Source organism: Balaenoptera ricei, chromosome 3, assembly GCF_028023285.1.
Source record: "Balaenoptera ricei isolate mBalRic1 chromosome 3, mBalRic1.hap2, whole genome shotgun sequence".
Lineage (NCBI taxonomy): Eukaryota > Metazoa > Chordata > Mammalia > Artiodactyla > Balaenopteridae > Balaenoptera > Balaenoptera ricei.
This window is the reverse complement of record NC_082641.1, coordinates 174,880,216-174,905,795: the sequence shown is the minus strand read 5'-3', so window position 1 is coordinate 174,905,795 and position 25,580 is coordinate 174,880,216. Positions and strand designations below refer to the sequence as shown.

Genomic DNA, 25,580 nt, shown 5'->3' with positions numbered 1-25,580 from the left:
GGCTTATGCGATCTTAGTTCCCCGACCATTAGTTCCCCAACCATGGGTTGCACCTGCACTCCCTACAGTGGAAGCCCAGGGTCTTAACCATTGGACCGCCAGGGAAGTCCCTCTCCCTTGTATTTAAAGTGTGTGAGGGACTTCCCTGGTGGCGCAGTGGTTAAGAATCCGCCTTCTGGGACTTCCCTGGCGGTCCAGTTGTTGAGACTCCACGCTTCCACTGCGCGGGGCACAGGTTTGATCCCTGGTCAGGGAACTAAGATCCCCACGTGCCACGCAGCGGGGCCAAAAAAAAAGAATCTGCCTGCCAATGCAGGGGACACGGCCTGGTCTGGGAAGGTCCCACATGCTTCGGAGCAACTAAGCCCGTGTGTCACAACTACTGAGCCTATGCACCGCAACTACTGAAGCACACATACCTAGAGCCCATACTCTGCAACAAGAGAAGCCACCGCAATGGGAAGCCCACACACCGCAACGAAGGGTAGCCCCCGCTCGCCACAACTAGAGAAAGCTCGCGCACAGCAATGAAGACCCAACGCAGCCATAAATAAATAAATAAATAAATTTATTTAAAAAACAAATAAAGCGTGTGAAAAGGAGAGCAGGGGATTGAGTCAGTCACCATCCACCTGTGCCAGGTCAGGCCAGACTGTATCTTAGATCCTGGAGACACCAGGATGATCTAATACTTGCCCTGCAGAGTATCAGAGCAGTCAGACACCATCACAGAAAGGACAGCACATCTGGGGGGATGGGAACAAAATGTCAGCTAACAGTGGTCCTTTGCCTGTGGTGGGAGAATGAATTAGGATTTTTTTCCTTGTTGCTTACCAATATCCTTGTTGCTTACCAATATCCTTGTTGCTTACCAATATCTCCTAAGTATTTTACATTAAATATGTAATTCTATAATTCAAGTTAAATAAATATTTAAAGAGCTGGCAGTAGACTAGAGGATGCTTTGGTAACAAGGGAGGGAGCTGGGGACACAGAGGTAGAGTGGACAGGATGGAAGGTGGAAGGTGAGGAGAAGGGTCCAGAGCTGAGGGATGAAGCTTCTCCTCCAGCCAAGGGAGTGACAGGGACCAGATTTCCTCTCCCATCTGACACAACTCCCAAATTGGGCAAGATGTATGAAAGAAGGTTTTCAAGACACTGGACATGTCTTGGAGGGACAGTTGCTCCTGAGACCCACATGACCGCACGAGTGTGCTGCTTGAGAAAGTTCCAGGCTGTGGTGCTGGGGACCACATGCTTCGGAGCAACTAAGCCCGTGCATCACAACTACTGAGCCTATGCACCGCTCTCTCCCTGAGAGCCCAGGGAGCTGAGGAGGTGGAGCTGAGAGTCCAAGCGGACCAGGGCAGGCAGACACCACCTGAGTGCCCCTCGCAGGGAATGCATGAACACAGGGGAGGATGTCCCCGCAGTGGCATACCACGTGGCAGTGAAAAGAAACCAACTCCTGATCCGAGCTGCCACCTATCTGTGAATAACGTGGTGGAGTGAAAGAAGCCAGAAGAAAATGGTACATAGTGGATGATTCCCAGCTATTTAAAAGTCTAGAAAACGCAGCCGTCTTTAGTGACAGAAAGCACATCAGTGGTTGTCTGGAGGGAGAGGGGAGTGTGGTTCACAGGTGCTTCATGGGTATATACACACGACACAGTGAATCAAACTGTGCACCTTAAGTATACACAGTTTACTGTATGTCAACTATACCTCAATAAAGCTGTTTTTAATAAAATTAATAGGCTTCAGTTTTAGGTTTACAGAAAAACAGCATACAGTAATGAAAGTCTCCACGGACTCCCCGCCAGCCCCTGTTCCCCCACCCAGTAGTTTCCCCTATTATTAACATTTTGCTTTAGTCAGGAACATTTGTTACAATTGATGAAGCTACAACAGATATATATATATTTTTTTTAATTGAAGTATAGTTGATTTACAATGTTGTGTTAGTTTCTGGTGTACAGCAAAGTGATTCAGTTACAAATATATATTCTAATACATTCTTATTCTTTTTCATTATGGTTTATCACAAGATATTGAATATAGTTCCCTGTGCTACACAGTAGGACCTTGTTTATCCATTCTTTACATAATAGTTTGCATCTGCTTATCCCAAACTCCCAATCCATCCCTCCACCATGGCTCATTTATTTTTATCATTGAATATATGCCATTGTCTGGATGTACCATCGTGTGTGTATCCGCTCACCTATTGAAAGACATCCTCAGAGCTGACTGGGCGGGTTCTGGCAGACACCACGGAGCGGCACAGCAGGACGAGTTGTGGCGCGTGGTGACCACCAGAGGGCGCCAGATTCCCCCTTCTCTCTAACCAGGACGGTACTAGCCATTTCCCCCCTGTCCTAACCCCACTGTTCCCTGCGCTAGGGTTGATCGGGTCTTTGCCTTGAACTAGGGTTGATCTGGAAACCACTTGTGGGAAAACTTAAGTTGGACTTGTTTTCTTCGGATTAAAAACCAGGGTTTCATGACTAGATGCATGACGCGGGACGGGGGGGAGGAAGGGGTGGTACTTTGTTGAGCATTTATGGGGGCTTGTCCAGAATCTCTCCCCCAAAGAAGTTAACTGAAGAGTCAGCTGGATCTGCCATCTGTAGAGATGAACTTAGCTGTTGGGGGGAGGGGGAGGGGGGGGGAGGAAAGGTAGCCCGGAGCCTGATTTCCCATGATTGCAATGCCAGCGACCCCTTGCCCAAGGATGCTTGCTGGTTGGATGAGAAATCAGGGGCCCAGCAGAAGGGGTGATGGCTTGGAATCTTTGGTCCGAGGGACACCCCCCTTCCTCTATCTATTGATTACGTTAAGCTGCTGTTGCCGGCTGCAGACAGAGCTGCCTTCCCGGGTGTGTGCAGGGCTCCCTGCTTGGATTCAGGGCAGGTGATGCGTGCCTTGTCTTCGCCCTGTGTTCTCAGTTATGGCTCTTTAGGGAAGATAGTGCCTGTTCCAGAAATACTGATCGAGTTTTTCAGAATGTATTATCAAGGGCTCAGAATAAGGAATCTTATGCCTACAAATAGGTTTTTAATTATTAATTCATGATAACTTATTACACACTGAATCGTATTGAGGGACGATTATGCATTTAAAGCCATGTAAGAGTTCCCATGAAAACTTGAGTGAAGCTGGAACTTTTATTATTTATTTATTTATTTATCGGTGTCTCGAGGAATTAGGGATCTTAGTTCCTCGACCAGGGATGGAACCTGTGCCCCCTGCAGTGGAAGCAGGGAGTCCTAACCACTGGACCACCAGGGAATTCCTGAAGCTGGAACTTTTAAACTCTTTTTTCATTCCTTATTTCCTAGTCTCTCGCCTTCATCCCTTTTTAAGGAAAAGGATATCAGTTCATTCTGGTGAATCCGGAGCAACCTGGACAAAGATAAATTGACCCCAAAGAGGACTTAAACAAAATCTAGTTCCTTTCTACTCCAGTGGTACCTGGGTTCCTCAGACCCTCATACAACATCTCACCTATAGAGAACAAACTAGTGGTTACCAGTGGGGAGAGGAAAGGGGGGAGGGGCAACATAGGGGTAGGGGAGTAAGAGGTACAAACTATTATGTATAAAATAAGCTACAAGGATATATTGTACAATATGAGGCATATAGCCAATATTTTATAATAACTATAAATGGAGTATAACCTTTAAAAATTGTGAATCACTATATAGTACACCTGTAACTCATATAATATTGTACATCAACTATACTTCAATAGGGCTTCCCTGGTGTTACAGTGGTTAAGAATCTGCCTGCCAACGCAGGGGACACGGGTTTGAGCCCTGGTCCGGGAAGATCCCACGTGCCACGGAGCAACTTGGATTCCTTTTATTTCTTTTTCTTCTCTGATTGCTGTGGCTAAAACTTCCAAAACTATGTTGAATAATAGTGGTGAGAGTGGGCAACCTTGTCTTGTTCCTGATCTTAGAGGAAATGGTTTCAATTTTTCACCATTGAGAACAATGTTGGCTGTGCGTTTGTCATATATGGCCTTTATTATGTTCAGGTAGATTCCCTCTATGCTTACTTTCTGGAGAGTTTTTATCATAAATGGGTGTTGAATTTTGTCAAAAGCTTTTTCTGCATCTATTTAGATTATCATATGATTTTTATCCTTCAATTTGTTAATATGGTGTATCACATTGATTGATTTGCGTATGTTGAATCCTTGCATTCTTGGGATAAACCCCACTTGATCATGGTGTATGATCCTTTTAATGTGCTGCTGGATTCTGTTTGCTAGTATTTTATTGAGAATTTTTGCATCTATGTTCATCAGAGATATTGGCCTGTAGTTTTCTTTGTTTGTCACATCTTTGTCTGGTTTTGGTATCAGGGTGATGGTGGCCTCGTAGAATTGAGTTTGGGAGTGTTCCTCCCACTGCTATATTTTGGAAGAGTTTGAGAAGGATAGGTGTTAGCTCTTCTCTAAATGTTTGATAGAATTCACCTTTGAAGCCATCTGGTCCTGGGCTTTTGTTTGTTGGAAGATTTTTTTTTTTAAATTTATTTATTTATTTATTTATTTTTGGCTGTGTTGGGTCTTCACTTCTGTGCGAGGGCTTTCTCTAGTTGTGGCAAGCGGGGGCCACTCCTCATCGCGGCGCGCAGGCCTCTCACCATCGCGGCCTCTCCTGTTGCGGAGCACAGGCTCCAGACACGCAGGCTCAGCAGTTGTGGCTCACGGGCCCAGTCGCTCCGCGGCATGTGGGATCCTCCCAGACCAGGGCTCGAACCCGCGTCACCTGCATTAGCAGGCAGATTCTCAACCACTGCGCCACCAGGGAAGCCCCTGTTGGAAGATTTTTAATCACAGTTTCAATTTCAGTGCTTGTGATTGGTCTGTTTATATTTTCTATTTCTTCCTGGTTCAGTCTCAGAAGGTTGTGCTTTTCTAAGAATTTATCCATTTCTTCCAGGTTGTCCATTTTATTGGCATATAGTTGCTTGTAGTAATCTCTCATGATCCTGTGTATTTCTGCAGTGTCAGTTGTTACTTCTCCTTTTTCATTTCTAATTCTGTTGATTTGTCTTCTCCCTTTTTTTCTTGATGAGTCTGGCTAATGGTTTATCAATTTTGTTTATCTTCTCAAAGAACCAGCTTTTAGTTTTATTGATCTTTGCTACTGTTTCTTTCATTTCTTTTTCATTTATTTCTGATCTGATCTTTATGATTTCTTTCCTTCTGCTAACTTTGGGGTTTTTCTGTTCTTCTTTCTCTCTTTTTTTTTAATAAATTTATTTATTTTCTTTTATTTATTTTTGGCTGAGTTGTGCCCCCGTTACTGCACGCAGACCCTCTCTAGTTGCAGCGAGGGGGGCCACTCTTTGCCACGGTGCACGGGCTTCTCACTGAGGTGGCCTCTCCCATTGCGGAGCACGGGCTCTACGCGTGCAGGCTTCATTAGTTGTGGCTCATGGGCTCTAGGGCACACCCTCAGCAGTTGTGGAGCACGGGCCTAGTTGCTCCACGGCATGTGGGATCCTCCCCGACCAGGGCTCGAACTGTTTTTTTTTTAATGGGTGGTGCTGTATTCCTCTCTTACTGCTTGTTTGGCCTGAGATGTCCAGCACTGGAGTTTGCAGGCAGTTGGGTAGAGCTGGGTCTTGGTGCTGAGATGAGGACCTCCGGAAGGCCTCACTCTGATTAATATTCCCTGGGGTCTGAGGTTCTCTGTTAGTCCAGTGGTTTGGACTTGGAGCTCCCACCACAGGAGCTTGGGCCCGACATCCGGCCTGGGAAATAAGACCCGGCAAGCTTTGTGGCGCAGTTAAAAAAAAAAAAAAAAAAAAGGAAAGAAAGAAAGAAAAAAAGGAGCAGTACAATATCAAAGAATAAAAAACAAAATAAAATTAGAAAGATAAAAAATATTTTAGGAAAAATAAAACTATAAATGGAAACAACTGCAACAAGGTAAAATAAAACCACAACAGAAAAAAGAAAAAAAAAGGACGGGGGGGGCAAGCCAAAAGGAGAGAACAATAACAAAGTATAAAGAATAAAATAAGGACTTCCCTGGTGGCGCAGTGGTTAAGAATCCGCCTGCCAACGCAGGGGACACGGGTTCGAGCCCTGGTCCGGGAAGATCCCACATGCCGCGGAGCAACTAAGCCCATGCGCTACAACTATTGAGCCTGCGCTCTAGAGCCCGTGAGCCACAACTACTGAAGCCCGCACGCCTAGAGCCCGTGCTCCACAACAAGAGGAGCCACTGCAATGAGAAGCCTGTGCACTGCAACGAAGAGTAGTCCCTGCTCGCCGCAACTAGAGAAAGCCCGTGCACAGCAACAAAGACCCAACGCAGCCAAAAATAAATAAATTTATTTTAAAAAAAGAATAAAATAAAATTAGAAAAATAAAAGATTCCATTCACTTTTCATCACACTCTTTTATCTTTCTGTTACTCAAACTCAGTAACTACTATTGTCCTATCTTCATTTATGCTGATTCTTTTTCTACCGACTCAAATCTGCACTAGAATTTCTTTTTTGGCTTTTTTTAGGTTTTATATCTCTTTACTGATATTTTCTTTTTGTTCATACAGGTACTCTTGCCGTCCCCTTGTTCCCAATTTATAGGCAAGTGGCAGGACCTGAATTCAGACCCAGGTAGGCTGGTTGAAGTCTGAGGTCTTAACCATTGCCCCTCCTTGCCCTGGCCATGACTTCTACATTAGTTCACCTCTGTGGAGCACATCACCCTGGGACTTCTTGGTTAGTTACCTAAGAGGATACAGGAGCCAGGGGACAGGAGACCTTGTAAGATGACGTGCGTTAAGTGAGACCACGTGCTTTAGCCTAACCACGCCCCCCCAAATATAAAATACAAAAACAGAGAACTCTCCATCTTGTTCAGAAGGCATTTAAGGTAACTAATTTTCAGCACATACCACATTGGAGGAGGAAACAAGATGGCCTTTCCTTCAGCCCTCAACACTTGCTAAATGGTTTCCAGTGACTCTGAGGACAGCATAGGTTATCTGTTAACCATGAAAGTCTTCACAGTGTCTTGTACACCCCTCCTGGTTCATCTTCTACTCCTGCCCTCCTTGCTCACACTGTTCCTAGCTCTTCCCAGGCTTGGTTATACCTCAGGGTCTTTGCACTTGCTGTTTCTTCAGCCTTAAAGCTTTTTTTCCCCACATGCCTGTCTGGCTCCATCCCTTCACCTTGGCTTTGATCCACATCACCTTATTCAAAAGATTTCTCCTGACCACCCTGCTGAGATCCCTCTCTAGACTCTTGTTCTACCTTGTCTTTCTCCCAAGTATTTTTTTTTTAATAAATTTATTTATTTATTTATTTTGGCTGCATTGGGTCTTCGTTGCTGCTTGCGGGCTTTCTCTAGTTGCGGCGAGCCGGGAGTCCTCTTCGTTGTGGTGCATGGGCTTCTCATTGCGGTGGCTTTTCTTTGTTGTGGAGCACAAGCTCTAGGCACGCGGGCTCAGTAGTTGTGGTTCACGGGCTCTAGAGCACAGCCTCAGTAGTTGTGGCACACGGGCTTAGTTGCTCCGCGGCATGTGGGATCTTCCTGGGCCAGGGCTCGAACCCATGTCCCCTGCATTGGCAGGTGGATTCTTAACCACTGCGCCACCAGGGAAGCCCTCTCCCAAGTATTCAGTGATGTTTTCTGTGTCCGTTTCCCCCATTGGATGAAGGTCTGAAGGAGCAGGGATCTGTCTCCCTTGTTCACTACTTCCTCTCTGGTGCCTGGCCTGTAGTGCACACTCTCGGTCAATGTTATGGACTGAATGCTTGTTCCCTCCCAATTCATATGTGCAAACCCTAACCCCCAGTGTGATGGTACAGTAAGTGGGGAGTTTGGGAGGTGATTAAGTCATGAGGCTGGAGTCTTCAGGAATGGGACTTGTGACCTTATAAAGGGAACTCAGGGAGCTCTCTTGCCCCCTTTTTCTACCATGTGAGGACACAGTGAGATGTCCCTCTATAAATCAGGAAGTGAGTTCTCACCAGCCATCAAACCTGCTGAAGCCTTGATCTTGGACTTCTCAGCCTCCAGAACTGTGAGAAATAAATTTCTGTTGTTTATTATAACTGTTAAGTCTATGGTATTCTGTTCTAGGAGGCTGAGCAGACTAAGACAGTCATTATCTGTAGTTAAATGAATGAATTTACATCCTGCACCTTACATTCTGCAGAGAAGCCTTTCTCTACAATGACCTCACAACGACAGCAAATGGAAAATCCCACCCACTCACTGAGCAATTATTGGCACTTACTGGATCCCAGGCATTAGGTCCCAGTGGCTATAGGTTATATTTAGGTTTCCTGCCATCATAATGGTACATCTTTTTCAAAGACCAAGATTCCTAATTTTCTCTATTCTTGAGACCATAGCTTGGAGGCTGCTCCACTTCAGCATGTGGTCACTGGAAGATCCCTTCACCTGTAGGATTTCAGGCCATTACTCCATGTAACTCTGCTTTGAAATGCCACCTTGCAAAACAGTTGAGACCATTATGAGCCCTTTCTGCTCTTAAAACATTGTAAACTTGACCTACAGAGATGGAGATAGTTTAAATGGAGATTTAAAATGTACCAGTATCTCTTCCTCTCCCAGGTCTGCCTTGGTCCCTGGGCAGCTGTGTTCCTGGGGGGATGAAGGTGATGTTGATAGGGTACAATGTTACCATGGAGATGACTGGGACTGATCCTGTGAACCGTGTTCTTGGAGTTATGCAAGTGACATTGATAGGGTATAATATTACCATGGAGACAGCTGGGCCTGGTGCTATTAGCTGCAATCATTCTAGCTATTATCCTGGCAAAAAGGGTGTGAAGAAATTAATTTGCCAGCAGCTCCAAGGACATGCAACTGCTACAAATTCTGTGTTAGTTTGTGTTTCTACCAACAGATCCACGAATATCTCCTGGAACCACTGTGAAGATGGAATATGCAAAATTGCCACAGAGGATGCCAGAAAAACCTTCCCATGTACCCTTTGTTGAAGGTTTGTTCCAGATTAATTGCCTGATAAAGCAGAGATGTTTGTGCCATTTGTTTTAAAGCGTAAACACTAAAGAAGAAAGATAAAGAAAAAAGCCCACCTCGAAAGTTCATAGTGGGTCTACAAATCAACCTCAAGAAAAGAGCAGCTGGGGGTATGCCTCTATATGCTTTTTTTTCTTTTTTTTAAATATTTATTTGGCTGCGTCGGGTCTTATTTGCGGCATGTGGGATTTTTCATTGCGGTGAGTGGGCTTCTCTCTAGTTGTGGCACACAGGCTCCAGAGCGCGCAGGCTTAGTAGTTGCGGTGCGCAGGCTCTCTAGTTGTGGCGCACGGGCTCTAGGGTGTGCGGGCTTAGCTGCCCCGTGGCATGTGGGATCTTAGTTCCCCCACCAGGGATCGAACCTGTGTCCCCTGCATTGGAAGGCGGATTCTTAACCACTGGACCACCAGGGAAGTCCCTCTACATGCTTTTGCACCTAGATTTTTGAGCAGATTTTTAGTTTTATTTCAGTGGGCTCACTGTTTCATGTATTGAATTTTCGCAAAGTAAATTTTCTGTCATTAGCATATGTGGCAGCTAGTATCACTTGCTCTAATTAGGAGATAAGAGTAAAAACAGATGTGATGACAATCACTATGGAAATCGGCATGGCAGTCCCTCGAATTGTTAAAAACAGAACTACCATATGATCCACTTCAGGACATGTTCCCAAAAGAACTGAAAGCAGGGTCTCCCCTACACCTGTGTTCACAGTAGCATCATTTACAACGTGAGGGCACTCTTCTGGATTGGATGTCTCATCCAATCCACACACAGCATAAAGAAGGTGAGAAAGCTCTGCGGGGTCTCTTTTACAAGGGAACTATTTCCATTCACGGGGGCTCCGCCCTCCTGACCTAATCACTCCCAAAGGCCCCACCGCCTAATGCCATCACCTTGCATTCACACCCTGACCCTTGCTGATAAATAAGCCAAAGGCCTCAATACTGAAAGAGAACTTTTTGCTTTTTTTTTTAATTTTTAAAATAGTCTCCACTCTTGGAATCCAACAAAATCCCTGGCACTGAAAGGCAGCAAAGATAGTTTTAGTCCTGCCCTCATGGAGTTTACCATTTTCTGGAGGAAACCTGTGTAGTAAAGAGTTTAACTTTGCCCCAAAAGAGGTCTGGCCTTTGTCTCAAGCTCCTGGAGATAATCGCTAAGATGTCAGGCCTGATAGGAGTGTCTTTGTTTCCCTGGGGGCCTTGGGTCCAATGGATAGTCTTATTTATTTATTTATTTTTTAACGATTTTTAGAAATTTCATGTAATCAATGGATAGTCTTATGATATGACTTAGGCTGGGGGCCAGAAAGACCCACGGTGTGATTTAAGGTGGGGGCTTTGGGTCACACGGTATCAGCGGACCTGTAGACTAAGATCAACCTTGTGGGCTACCAAACAATCAATCGCGGCCACATAATGGAGCCTCAGTAGAAACTCTGAACCTGAGGCCCAGGTGAGCATCCATGGTTGGCCATACTCTGTGTACATCATCACACATCGATGATGGGAGAGGAAATGATGCCTCCATGGGGAGAGGGCACTAGGGGCTGTGCACCTGGTGCTTCTCCTGGACTCTGCCCCGTGCACCTCCTTCCCTCGGCTGATTTCGATCTATATCCTTTCCCTGTGATAAACCGTAACTGTGAGCATAACAGCTTCAGGTCAGTTCTGTGAGCCTTTCCAGCAAATTACCAAACCTGACGGTGGTCTCGAGGCCCCCTGACCTTGCAATTGATATCAGAAAGGAGGGCGGTCTTGGGTGGACTGTGTCCTCAAGTTTCATAGGTGGCTGTAACCCTTTACGGCAAATAATTAAATGAAAAATATTTATTTGAAATTCTCATAGTCCTTTGAATTAAAAAAAAAAAAAATCCAACAAGGAGGGTTGCTCTGAGAACCCAGCTCTTCTGGATGTTATTCATGCTAGAATTTTTAGAGTTTTTCACTGTTTGAGTCCAGCATGGACTGATTTCAGTGTAGGCAGAGTGCTCCGAAGGTTGGGTTTGACTCCACTTGGGGACAACTGCCTTTGGGAGGTTCTCATCACCCCTGCAGGGACCCCGCTATTCTTGGTTTAGGTGCGTGTAACATCTGCAGTTCTGATTTCTCCCAGCTGGGTTTCTGACCCGTGGCCTTGATGAGGGAGCAGTCCTCTGAAAAGTCTCCCCACTTCTTCTGTAAACAGCCATTTGGGTGTTGAAATAATCCTATAAGGCTTACTTTTGGGGGGTTTTATAAAAGCTGGTGCAGAGTTAAGACACTTTTGGTGACTGAGTCAGTTTTCCTGGGTCTCTCACATGCATACGTATTATTAAACTTAGTTTGATTTCCTCCTGTTCATCTGTCTCATGTCAATTTAATTCTCAGAGCAGCCAGAGGAACCTAGAAAGGTAGAGAAAAATTTCTTCCTCTCCAACAATACTCTCATGGTGAGATACATTTGTCAGAATCCATCAATGTACAACACCAGGAGTTAACCGTACGGTAAACTCTGGACTCTGGGTGATCGTGATGTGTCCATGTAGATTCATGGATTGTGACCAACACACTGCTCTGGTGCAGGATGTTCATGGGATAGTTGGGAGTGGGGGGCTCTGAGCTCGTGTGTGTGTGTGATTGGGGGGACAGAGCAGGGGACATAAGGGAACTTTCTGCTCAATTTTGCTATAAACCCTAATCTGTTCTTAGAAAGTAATAAAACCTATTTAAATGAACAAATGGAGTTAAAACACTTTTGAAATATCAGGAGGATGACCACGGTGAGATGTCACCTCACACCCATCAGGATGGCTAGTATAAGAAAACAACAACAAAGAAAATAACAAGCTTTGGTGAGGATGTGGAGAAACTGAAACACTTGTGGACTGTAGGTGGGCATGGAAAATAGTGCAGCCACAATGGAAAATAGTATGGTGGATCCTCAAAAAAGTAAAAATAGAATTACTATGTGATTCAGCAATTCCACTTCTGGGTATAGAACCAAAATAATTGAAAGCAGGGTCTTGAACAGATATGTGCACACCCACATTCACAGTGGCCAAAAGGTGGAAGCAAGCCTAGTGTCCACCAAATAGATGACTGGATAAACAAAAGGTGGTCCATCCGTACAGTGGAATATATATATATATTTTTATTGAAGTATAGTTTATTTACAATGTCATGTTAGTTTCAGGTGTACAGCTCAGTGATTCAGTTATATATATATATATTCTTTTTCAGATTCTTTTCCCTTATAGGTTATTACAAAATATTAAGTATAGTTTCCTGTGCTATACTGTAGGTCCTTGTTGGTTATCTATTTTATATATAGTAGTGTGTATATGTCAGTCCCAAACTCCTAATTTATCACTCCCTCCCCTTTCCCCTTTGGTAACCATTAGTTTGTTTTCTGTGTCTGTGGGTCTATTTCTGTTTAGTAAATAAGTTTGTTTGTATCTTTTTCTTTTTCTTTCTTTTGTTAAGATTCCACATATGATATCATATGATATTTGTCTTTCTCTGTCAGGCTTACTTCATTTAGTATGATAATCTCTAGGTCCATCCATGTTGCTGCAAATGGCATTATTTCATTCTTTTTTATGGCTGAGTAATATTCCATTGTATATATATACCACAGCTTCTTTATTCATTCATCTGTCTATGTACATTAAGGCTGCTTCCATGTCTTGGCTATTGTGAATAGTGCTGTTATGAACATTGGGGTGCATGTATCTTTTTTAAAAAATTTTATTGGGGTATAATTGATTCACAATGTTGTGTTAGTTTCGGGTGTACAGCAAAGTAAATCTGTTATACAAATACATATATCCACATTTTTTTAGATTCTTTTCCCATATAGGCCATTACAGAGTATCGAGTAGAGTTCCCTGTGCTATACAGTACAGGTCCTTACTATTACATATAGTAGTGTGTATGTGTCAATCCCAGTCTTCTGATTTATCCCTCCCCTCCCCTTTCCCCCCCAGTAACCATAAGTTTATTTTCTATATCTGTAACTCTATTTCAGTTTTGTAGATAAATTCACTTGTAGCCTTTTTTTTAGATTCCACATATAAGCAATATCATATGATATTTGTCTTTCTCTGTCTGACTTACTTCACTCAGTATGAGAATCTCTAGGTCCATCGATGTTGCTGCAAATGGCATTATTTTGTTCCTTTTTATGGCTGAGTAATATTCCATTGTATATATGTACCACATCTTATTTATCCATTCCTCTGTTGATGGACATTTAGGTTGCTTCCATGTCTTGGCTAATGTGAATAGTGCTGTAGTGAACATTGGGGTGCATGTATCTTTTCAAATTATGGTTTTCTCCAGATATATGCCCAGGAGTGGGATTGCAGGATCATATGGTAGGCTTATTTTTAGTTTTTTTAAGGATCCTCCATACCGTTCTCCATAGTGGCTGTACCAGTTTACATTCCCACCAACAGTGTAGGAGGGTTCCTTTTTCTCCACACCCTTTCCAGCATTTATTATCTGTAGACTTTTTGATGATGGTCATTCTGACCAGAGTGATGTGATACCTCTTTGTAGTTTTGATTTGCATTTCTCTCATAATTAGCGATGTTGAGTGCTTTTTCATGTGCCGGTTGGCCATCTGTATGTCTTTGGAGAAATATCTATTTAGATCTTCTACGCATTTTTTGATTGGGTTTTTTGATTTTGAGCTGTATGAGCTGTTTGTATATTTTGGAAATGCAAATATTTTCTCCCATTCTGTAGGCTGTCTTTTTGTTTTGTTTATGGTTTCCTTTGCTGTGCAGAAGCTTTTAAGTTTAATTAGGTCCCATTTATTTTTTTTTGTTTTTATTTCCATTACTCTAGGAGACAGATCCAAAAAGATATTGCTGTGATTTATGTCAAAGAGTGTTCTGCCTGTGTTTTCATCTAGGAGTTTTATAGTATCCAGTCTTACATTTAATTCTTTAATCCACTTTGAGTTTATTTTCATACAATGGAATATTATTCGGCCTCAAAAAGGAAAGAAATTCAGACACCTGCTACAACATGGATGAACCTTGAGGACATCATGCTCAGTGAAATAAGCCAGATGCAAAAAGACAAATAGTGTATCATTCCACTTATATGAGGTCCCTAGAGGAGTCAGATCCACAGAGAGAGAAAGTAGGAGAGTGGGTGCCAGGGGCTGGGGGAGGGGGAGGGGGAGTGAGTGTTCAATGTGGAGAGAGTTACACTTTTGCAAAACAAAAATGTTCTGGAGGTTGGTTGCACAACATTGTGAAAATACTTAACAAGACTGAACTGTACACTTAAAAATAGTTAAGATGGTAAATTTTATATTATATGTATTACAATTTTTTAAAAAATCAGGGATATGAAATTGTTGAAAACGGAGTGATCTCAGAGCTGCCCAAAAGGAGTACAGCCAAGGCTAAAGGTAACGATGAGCTTCTGTATGGCCTGGAGCTGGCGATTCTGTGCGGGACCTGGCCTGGCAGCTCAAGCTGCAAGCAAGGACCCTCCAGAACCCAGCTCCCTGTTTGATGAAGGAAGGTTTAAGAGAACGGGCTCCTGCAGTGCAGACGCTTGCTCTCAGCTCATGGTCATTCCCGTTTGTCCTTTGATATTTGTGTCTGCAACCTCTGTTTGTTTGGCAGCACTGAGTGGTATTCGGGATCTTAGTTCCCAGACCAGGGATCGAACCTGTGCCCCTGGCAGTGCAAGTGCAGAGTCTTAACCACTGGACCGCCAGGGAAGTCCCTGGTCTGCAACCTCTGGGCAGAGAATTTTGCTTGAAAGGGACTTCGGAGATGACCTGGATGAAACCCTTTGTGCTACGTATTTGCACGCCAGCTTTGCCTTCTTCAGATTTGCAGGCTTTTTTTTTTTTTTTAATGGCTCATAAATTGTAGTTTATTGAAATTTTAGACACATATAGAATAATTAAGCATTGCAAATTTGTTTTAACATTTCTGTTGAAAAACCTTTAAAGTGTATTACATACATTCTTTAGTTTAATAACCACAATACACTCTATGATGTTTAATTTTTCATGGTAACAAAGGGCTTTGAATATTAATCAGTATACTAAATACTAAACTATTATAATATGTACAAGAGATTTCCTAGTACAGTATTCGTATTTTAACCCAATAGAGCCCTACAGATGAGGAAGATAATGTATAGAGGTTATATGACTTGCCCAAGGTCCCATGGCTAGTAAACAGAGCCAAGTCTCCTGTGAAGTGCCTTTATCCATTATACTATGACTTCTATGCATACAGAAGGCATGAGATACGAGATCAGCTTCTAATCCTAGTAATGTTGCTAGACTAGTTGTTTTGAGTAGATTCCTGATAGGTCTCACTATCATAAAATCAGAATGAAGAAAGCACAAGTGTACAAACCATAGAATTTTTTTTTTTTTAATTTAAATCATGGCGTAGGTAGATGGAGGCATGGGTCAGGGACTTAATTAAAGAAGAGCGAAGGCAGGGACAGAACATTCCAGCCACACAGCATGTCACTTCCAAAACAGGTTTACCTGCGGGGGTCTCCGAGCGCAGCCGGAGGAAGGAGGTGTCTTTCGTTCACAGTGAAGATGGATTAAATACTCAACCTGGGGACTTCCCTGGTGGTGCAGTGGATAAGAGTCCACGCTCCCAATGCAGGGGACCCGGGTTCGATCCCTGGTCAGGGAACTAGATCCCGCATGCATGCTGCAACTAAGAGTTCACATGCCACAACTGAGGAGCCCGTGAGCCGCAACTAAGGGGCCCGCCTGCTGCAACTAAGACCCGGTGCAACCAAATAAATAAATAACAAATAAATATTAAAAAAAAAAAAAACCCTCAACCTGGTGGCTTCCCCCTGCAATCCTCATGGTGGCATAAAGGCAACCCTTCCATTGCTGTGGGGGACTTATAAGCTGGTGCGCTGCCATGTCCAATGAGAGGAAAATTACTTTGATTTTAAGTGGTCAGGTGGTTAAATGGAGAACACAGGAAACGTGCAGGTGTGAAACCTTAAGTTAGTAATAATATCTTGGGATTTCCCTGGCAGTCCAATGGTTAAGACCCCGCACTGCCACTACAGGGGGCATGGGTTCCATCCCTGGTTGGGGAACTAAGATCCCGCATGCTGCGTGGTGTGGCCAAAAAAAAAAAAAAAGGAAGAAAAAGAAAATATCTCACCAGTACCCTAGTCTGGAAATTGCTGTGAAACAAATTTTTTTTAACTTAAAAAATTTTTTTACGTTTTATTTTTTTTAAAGAGCGTATTTTTTAAATATTTATTTTTGGCTGTGTTGGGTCTTTGTTGCTGCTCGCAGGCTTTCTCTAGTTGCGGCGAGCGGGGACCACTCTTCGTTGCGGTGCGTGGACTTCTCATTGCGGTGGCTTCTCTTGTTGCTGAGCACGGGCTCTAGGCGCGTGGGCTTCAGTAGTTGTGGCACGCGGGCTCAGTAGTTGTGGCTCGCAGGCTCAGTAGTTGTGGTGCACGGGCTTAGTTGCTCTGCGGCCTGTGGAATCTTCCCGGACCAGGGATCGAACCCGTGTCCCCGGCACTGGCAGGTGGATTCTTATCCACTGCGCCACCAGGGAAGCCCTCTCCGCATCTTAATGCATGTCAGGCAGTATCTCACTGTGGTTTAGATTTGCATTTCCCTCATGATTAGTGTTGTTGAGGAAATATTTTTACATTGGAAATGATTTCAAGGTGACAGAAACGTATCTAAGCTTATATAACCGCCAGCCACTTGTTTTCAGAGATGACAGGGATGCTCAAGTTGGTTCTCATCCATCTTCTGTGCTGTAGCGTGACTTCTTTCTTCTTCAAAAACCGAAAATACACACACCTGGTCTGGGCCCAGTGCACCTGGACACACAGGTTCAGCTGCTGGGGAGGGCCGATGGCAGCTGCAAAACCACTTCTGACACGCGATCCCCTGGAAGCTCAAACTCTCCATGTACGCAGAAGCCAGCTGTGCTGAGAGGCCGGCTCTCTCTTCCCAGGTCCCACTGGTCCCACCGGTCCCACCCTTTGCCTTAAGGCCAGCTCCTTCTTTGGGTGTCACCTGCAGCATCTTTCTAGCCAAGGACAGCTTTTCAGGCTCTGGCTTCTTGCTATACACTCTGCCTTCGGAGCACTTACCGCAGGGAGATTGTAGAGGGATTTGTACATTCAGGTTTCTCATGTCACATCCCCAGACCTGACACATAGACATCAAGGACCTGGTCTGTCTTCTATGCTGGAGAAATGTCTGCTCAACTCTGGCCACCATACTAATTTAAAAAATAGTTCTAAACTGTTTATTTTTAACTTCAAAAATACATTGCATTATTACTAGTGTTACCAATTCAACATGTGTTTAGATTTATCCACAGTTACCACTTTTTTTTTGCTCAACATTCCTTTTTGGGTCTCAGTCCTTCCCCCTTGGATCACTTTTTGTTCTGCTTGAAGAATGTCCTTTTTTAAAAAAAAATTTATAATTTTTTATACCATTTTATTTTTTAAAATTATTATTTTTTTTAAATTTATTTTTGGCTGCGCCCCGCAGCATGAGGGATCCTAGTTTCCCCGACCAGATATCTAACCTGCGCCCCCTGCAGTGCAAGTGCGGAATCTAAACCACTGGACCGCCAGAGAAGTCCAGAACGTCCTTTATGGAGGTCAGCTAGTGGCAAACTTTCTCTTTTTATTTGAATGAAAATGTCTGCCTTTTACTATGTTCTTTTTTTTTTTTTTTAATATTTATTCATTTGGCTACATGGGCTCTTTAGTTGCAGCATGCAGGCTCCAGTTCCATGACTAGGGATTGAACCCGGGCCCCCTGCTTTGGCAGTGTGGAGTCTTAACCACTGGACCACCAGGGAAGTCCCTTTTACTATGTTCTTGAAAGTTGTTTTCAGTGCAAAGTTGACTTTGGTGTTTCAGAATCCAAAATTTGTTTACTTATTGAAGTTATGATTCCTTGTCTTCTGGTTTCCAGTGCTGCTTCTGCAATGTCAGAGCTCTGTATAATTGTTCTTATTCTGGCTGATCTGAAAGTCATCTCTTTGTTTTAGATATTCTACAGTTTTATTACAATTGGACTACATGTGGAGTTTGGGGTTTTTTGTTTGTTTGTTTTGGCCACGCCAGGCGGCATGAGGGATCTTCCCTGACCAGGGATCGAACCCACGCCCCCTGTAGTGGAAGCGTGAAGTCTTAACCACTGGACCACCAGAGAAGTCCAGAGTTATTATTTTGATAAACTTTAAATTGAAGTGTAACACTGTATAGTGAAGAATTACCCAAAGAGAGGTCTGGCTTCTGTCCTAGCTCCTGGGAGGTAACCTCTAAACCCTTGGGATTCTTCAAGTGATAGGATGTATTGGCTATTCTTGGAAAGCCCCTTGGAACACACTTTTTTTGCTGTTAGTTTCAAGTGTACATCAAAGTGACTCAGTTATACATATATATAATCTCTTTCAGATTCTTTTCCATTATAAGTTATTACAAGATATTGAGTATAGTTTCCTGTGCTATACAGTAGGTCCTTGTTGTTTATCTATTTTATATATAGTAGTGCGTATATGTTAATACCAAACTCCTAATTTATCTCCTCCCATCCTGGTATCCCCTTTGGTAATCATAAGTTTTTTTTTCTATATCTGTAAGTCTATTTCTGTTTTGTAAATAAGTTCTTTTGTATCATTTTTTAAGATTCCACATATAAGTGATATCATATGATATTTGTCTTTCTCTGTCTTCACTTAATATAATATCTAGGTCCATCCATGTTGCTGCAAATGGCATTATTGCATTCTTTTTTATGGTTGAGTAATGTTCCACTGTATATATATACCACAGCTTTATTCATTCATCTGTTGATGAACATTTAGGTTGCTTCCACGTCTTGGCTATTGTGAATAGTGCTGCCATGAACACTGGGGTGCATGTATCTTTTCGAATTAGAGTTTGCTCCAGATATATGCCCAGGAGTGGGATTGCAGGATCACAAGGTAACTCTATTTTTAGTTTTTTAAGGAACCTCCATACTGTTGTACATAGTGGCTGTATCAATTTATATTCCCACCAACAGTGCAAGAGGGTTCCCTTTTCTCCACACCCTCTCCAGCATTTGTTGTTTGTAGATTTTCTGATGATGCCCATTCTAACTGGTGTGAGATGATACCTCACTGTAGTTTTGATTTGCATTTCTCTAATAATTAGTGATGCTGAGCATCTTTCCATGTGCCTGTTGGTCATCTGTATGTCTTTTTTGGAGAAATGTCTATTTAGATCTTCTGCCCATTTTTTGATTGGATTGTTTGTTTTTTTGATATAGAGCTGCATGAGTTGTTTGTATATTTTGGAAATCAATCCCTTGTCGGTAGCATCATTTGCAAATATTCTCTCCCAGTCTGTAGGTTGTCTTTTCATTTTGTTTATGGATTCCTTTGCTGTGCAAAAGCTTTTTTTTTTTTTTTTTAATTTTTATTGGAGTATGGTTGCTTTACAATGTTGTGTTAGCCTCCACTGCACAACAAAATGAATCAGCCCTACACATACAGATATACCCTCCCTTTTGGACTTCCCTCCCATTTAGGTTACCACAGTGCATTAGGTACAGTTCCCTGTGCTATACAGTATGTTCCCATTAGCTGTCTATTTTATACATAGTATCAATAATGTATATGTATCAATCCCAGTCTCCCAATTCCTTCCACCCCACCACTTTCCCCCCTGGTATCCATACACTTGTTCTCTACATCTGTGTCTCTATTTCTGCTTTGCAAATAAGATCATCTATACCATTTTTCTAGATTCCACATGTGTGCGTTACTATACGATATTTACTTTTCTTTTTCTGACTTACTTCACTCTGTATGACACTCTCTAGGTCCATCCACATCACTACAAATGACTCAATTTCATTCCTTTTTATGGCTGAGTAATATTCCATTGTATACATGTACTACATCTTCTTTATCCATTTCTCTGTCGATGGGCATTTAGGTTGCTTCCATGTCCTGGCTATTGTAAATAGTGCTGCTATGAACATTGGGGTGTGTGTGTTTTTTTGAATTATGGTTTTCTCAGGGTATATGCCCAGTAGTGGGATTGCTGGGTCATATGGTAGTTCTATTTTTAATTTTTTAAGGAACCTCCATACTGTTTTCCATAGTGGCTGTGTCAATTTACATTCCCACCAACAGTGTATGAAGGTTCCCTTTTCTCCACACCCTCTCCAGCATTTATTGTTTGTAGATTTTTTGATGATAGCCATTCTGACCAGTGTAAGGTGATACCTCATTGCAGTTTTGATTTGCATTTCTCTAATAATCAGTGATGTTGAGCATCTTTTCATGTGCCTCTTGGCCATCTGTATGTCTTCTTTGGAGAAATGTCTATTTAGGTCTTCTGCCCATTTTTTGACTGGGTTGTTTGTTTTTTGATATTGAGCTTTATGAGCTGTTTGTATATTTTGGAGATTAATCCCTTGTCAGTTGCTTCGTTTGCAAATATTTTCTCCCATTCTGACAGTTGTCTTTTCTTCTTGTTTATGGTTTCCTTTGCTGTGCAAAAGCTTTTAAGTTTAATTAGGTCCCATTTGTTCATTTTTGTTTTTATTTCCATTACTCTAGGAGATGGATCCAAAAAAAATATTGCTGTGATTTATGTCAGAGTGTTCTGCCCATGTTTTCCTTTAGGAGTTTCACAGTATCTGGTCTTACATTTAGGTTTTTAATCCATTTTGCGTTTATTTTTGTATATGGTGTTAGACGGAACACACTTGACAGTTTAAGCTAACTTGGTGACTCATGGTGGGCCCCTGGATCGTTTATGCTAACTCGATGACTCGTGGTGGGTCCATGCCAGAAACACCAACCATGTAATTAGATGGATAGGGTTGGAGTCATGCGATATCAGCCTGACCTCCAGCGAGGGGAGGTGGGGAGGGAGGCTGGAGATTCAGCCATGTGGGCAATAATTTGATCATGTAAGTATTCAATCAATGATTCCTACCTAAGAAACCCCAGTAAAAGCTCTGAACACTGAGACTTGGGGATACTTTCCAGGCTGGCAATAATCTCTGTGTATTGTTGCAGATGGATGTGTCTGGAGGATAATGTATCCCTGAGGACAAGAGAAACTTCTCGATGTTAAATCTCCAGTGTCAATGCCATGGTCAATGCTGGAGAAACATTTCCTGTGAGATGCATTGGGCTACTTTTTTCTATATGACCTATACGTTTTTAGTTCTCAATCCCTCCATTACGGTCTTCTTTGGTGTTTGATGGGTATTTTCCCTAGTGTGCCATTTTATTATTATTATTATTTTTTTTAAAGGTGTAGGCTTATTTATTTATTTATTTTTGGTTGTGTTGGGTCTTCGTTTCTGTGCGAGGGCTTTCTCTAGTTGCGGCAAGTGGGGGCCACTCTTCATCGTGGTGCGCGGGCCTCTCACTATCGTGGCCTCTCTTGTTGCGGAGCACAGGCTCCAGACGCGCAGGCTCAGTAGTTGTGGCTCACGGGCCTAGTTGCTCCGCGGCATGTGGGATCTTCCCAAACCAGGGCTTTAACCCGTGTCCCCTGCATTGGCAGGCAGATTCTCAACCACTGCGCCACCAGGGAAGCCCTTAATATTATTTTTTTTGGCCGTGCCATGCGGCACGCGGGATCTTAGTTCCCCAACCAGGGATCAAACCCTCACCCCCTGCACTGGCAGTGTGGAGTCTTTTTTTTTTTTTTTAATATTTATTTATTTATTTATTTGGCTGAGCCAGGTCTTAGTTGAGACACGCAGAGTCTTCGTTGCTGCACGCAGGATATTTAGTTGCAGCATGTGGGACCTAGTTCCCTGACCAGGGATCGAACCCAGGCTCCCTGCATTGGGAGTGTGGAGTCTTAACCACTGGACCACCAGGGAAGTCCCATAACCACATTTTTTGAGAATAAGATCCATATTTTGCTCCCCACTCCCCACCTGGAGATAGCATCAGACCCACAGGTTAAGGGCTCTGTCCCACGAGACTGGCTCCCAGTCTCTTTGATGCCAATCGCAAGTTCAGGTTGTCACCTGTGCTTCTGACCAACTGGCTATAAATCAGAGGTTACCCACGACCCCTCCTTGGGTTCGATTAATTTGCTAGAGCAGCTCACAGAACTCAGAGAAACATTTCACTTACTATATTACCGGTTCCCTACAAAGGCTATGAAAGGAACCAAATTGACAGCCAGATGAAGAGGTACACTGGGCGAGGTCCTGAACGCAGGACCTTCTGTCCCCGTGGAGTTTGGGGCTCAGCACATGGATGCGTCTGGTTCACCGACTTGGAAGCTCTCTGGACCCCATCCTTTTGGGTTTTTATGGAGGCTTCATCACATAGGCATGATTGAGGAAATCGTTGGTCGGTGGTGATTGATTCAACCTCCAGCCCCTCTCCCCTCCCTGGAGGCTGGGGTGGGGCTTTGGAACTGAATGTTCCAGACAGGGTTGGTTCTCCTGTCAACCAGCTCCCATCCTCAGGTGCTTTCCAACAGTCGTCTCATTAACATAAACTCAGGTGTGTTGAAAAGCGCTTGTTAGGACTATCAAGACACCTTTATTGCTCTTATCACCTAGGAAATTCCAAGGGTTTTAGGAGCTCTGTGCCAGGAACGGGGATGAAGACCAAATATATAGTCCTTATTATAAATCACAATATCGGTTGGTTTCCTCCGTGTCAAGCATTCGTGAGTCAGTTTTCCAGCTCGCTCTCATCTTCTGAAGCCTAAGCCGGCTACACCTTCCTCCTTCCTTCCGCCAGCAGCCGTGTCGTTGCGACTCCGCCACCATGTTCGAGGCGCGCCTGGTCCAGGGCTCCATCTTGAAGAAGGTGCTTGAGGCGCTTAAGGACCTCATCAACGAGGCCTGCTGGGACATCAGCTCGAGCGGCGTGAACCTGCAGAGCATGGACTCGTCCCATGTCTCCTTGGTGCAGCTCACCCTGCGCTCCGAGGGCTTCGACACGTACCGCTGCGACCGCAACTTGGCCATGGGCGTGAACCTCACCAGCATGTCCAAAATACTGAAATGTGCTGGCAATGAAGACATCATTACACTAAGGGCTGAAGATAACGCGGACACCTTGGCACTAGTATTTGAAGCTCCAAATCAAGAAAAGGTTTCAGACTATGAAATGAAGTTAATGGATTTAGATGTTGAACAACTTGGAATTCCAGAACAAGAGTACAGCTGTGTAGTAAAGATGCCTTCTGGTGAATTTGCACGTATATGCCGAGATCTCAGTCATATTGGAGATGCTGTTGTAATTTCCTGTGCAAAAGATGGAGTGAAATTTTCTGCAAGTGGAGAACTTGGAAATGGAAATATTAAGTTGTCACAAACGAGTAATGTTGATAAAGAAGAGGAGGCCGTTACCATAGAGATGAATGAACCAGTTCAGCTAACTTTTGCACTGAGGTACCTGAACTTCTTTACAAAAGCCACTCCACTCTCTCCTACAGTAACACTCAGTATGTCTGCAGATGTACCCCTTGTCGTAGAGTATAAAATTGCTGATATGGGACATTTAAAGTACTATTTGGCTCCCAAGATCGAGGATGAAGAAGGATCTTAGACATTCTTAAAATTCAAGGAAATAAAACTAAGCTCTTTGAGAACTGCTTCTGAGATGCCAGCACATACTTAAGCCTCTTTTGTCTTTGTACCTCTGAGTACATATGTAGATATTGTTTTCTGTAAATAACTTTTTTTTTTCTCTATTCTCTACAGTTTGTTCAAAGAGTAAAGTCCAAAGTCAAATCTGGTCTTGTTAACCTAGTAATAACTTTGCCTTACCTAGGAATACTCGTTATAATTTTTATAAACAAAAGGGTTTTGACTCTAAATGCAGTTTTAAGTATTGTTTTCAATTTAAATAAAAGTCATTTGAATTTCAAGCATCACAGGACAGTGCCTTCATTTGGACCACGATGGTTGCAAGTATCCTAGAGAATTCACAATTCAAGCAGCTCACGTAAATGAGCTTATTTTTTCAGTCTAGAGCAGGTTGATATGACATTAGATATAGTGATAAAAAGTATTCCAAATACAGCAGGTGACAAAGTATTTTGGGGGATTCATTTGCCAAACTTATTTTGGTATTCTGACTTGAGCTCAAGAAATGAAAAGGGGAGAGTAGGACAAATATATAATATTTTGTCATTTTTGCTAAGCAGAAACTAACACTTTACAGAAGCTTAATGTACCCAAAGTTCTGTCAGCTTTATAAGACGCATTGTTACAGGGCAGTGTTTCATTAGCCTAGGGAGCTTGTACAGGAGTCTTGGAAGTTTTAGTAGATCTGATAGGTCCCAAGGAGTATGTCTGTGCAAAAATAATTTATCTAGTGTAAGTAGCCTTTTGTGGGGACTTACTCCCTTAAAGGATGAAGGTGGCTTAAATTCCATGGATGTTGGATTCAACCAAGAAAATGAAAAAGGCCCAGCAGTAATTGTGCTACAAGGTCACAAGTTGGCATGCTGCATATTGAGAATTCCTTTATTGTAGTCCTTTTTTCCGGTGTATTTTGTGTTTGGTGGATTAAATGACAGATTTCTGTCGTACTTGCAGTGACGGTAGAACTCACTGTATCCAGTAACTATTCATTACCTTCTGTGTGCCTGGGGTTGGGGAAGGATATTGGCTGCAAAGGGGCCTGATGGAAATTTTTGGAGTGATGAAAATATTTTATCTACGTTGTGATGATGGCTCCAAGACTATATGCATCTGTCAAAACTAATCCAATTGTACTTTATCATATGTAAATTATACTATAATAAAGCTCGACATTTTAAAAAAAAAAAAATAAATAAATAAATCACAATATCACGGGACACAATTTGAATGTAGAATCAATTACAAATACCAGACTAATTGGATGTGGGGGCGGTGAGAGAAAGCGAGGCAGTGAGGCTGACTCTGAGAGTTTTGGCCTGAGTACCCGGAGGGATGGAGCTGCTTTGGACGGACAAACAAGGTTGTTATTACTGTTTTTTATTTCTAATTTAATTTAATTTAATTTTGCTTTTTTTGGGTCCAAGCGTGCGGCTTGTGGGATCCTAGTTCCCTGACCAGGGATCAAACCCAGGCCCTCGGCAGTGAAAGCGCAAAGTCCTAACCACTGGACTGCCAGGGAATTCCCTATTAGTGTTTTTTAATTTTATTTATTTATTTATTTATGGCTGTGTTGGGTCTTCGTTTCTATGTGAGAGCTTTCTTTAGTTGTGGCAAGCGGGGGCCACTCTTCATCACGGTGCGCGAGCCTCTCACTATCGCGGCCTCTCTTGTTGCGGAGCACAGGCTCCAGACGCGCAGGCTCAGTAATTGTGGCTCACGGGCTTAGTTGCTCTGCGGCATGTGGGATCTTCCCAGACCAGGACTCGAACCTGCGTCCCCTGCATTGGCAGGCAGATTCTCAACCACTGCGCCACCAGGGAAGCCCTAGTGTTTTTTAAATGTAAAGTATTAACTTAAAAATAATTAAAAATCATTCACATTTTGGTCACTCGTCTCAGTGAACACC

At 43.0% G+C, this 25,580-nt stretch overlaps 1 protein-coding gene and 1 pseudogene across 1 annotated transcript; both read left to right on the top strand.

Annotated features, from left to right (window-relative positions):
• Positions 1 to 21,356, top strand: part of LOC132363055 (GTPase HRas-like) — a 36,230-nt pseudogene extending 14,874 nt beyond the window's left edge.
• An 866-nt stretch (positions 21,357 to 22,222) lies between these two features.
• LOC132363053 (proliferating cell nuclear antigen) lies at positions 22,223 to 23,961 on the top strand. Its single transcript, XM_059918398.1, has one exon. It carries the CDS (start codon positions 22,848 to 22,850, stop codon positions 23,631 to 23,633), a length of 786 nt encoding a protein of 261 aa, XP_059774381.1. The 5' UTR covers positions 22,223 to 22,847; the 3' UTR covers positions 23,634 to 23,961.
• Positions 23,962 to 25,580: the final 1,619 nt, after the last annotated feature.

Bases quoted from the DNA above. Each gene is read 5' to 3' on its own strand.
- LOC132363053 (XM_059918398.1), top strand. From the start codon at position 22,848: ATGTTCGAGGCGCGCCTGGTCCAGGGCTCCATCTTGAAGAAGGTGCTT.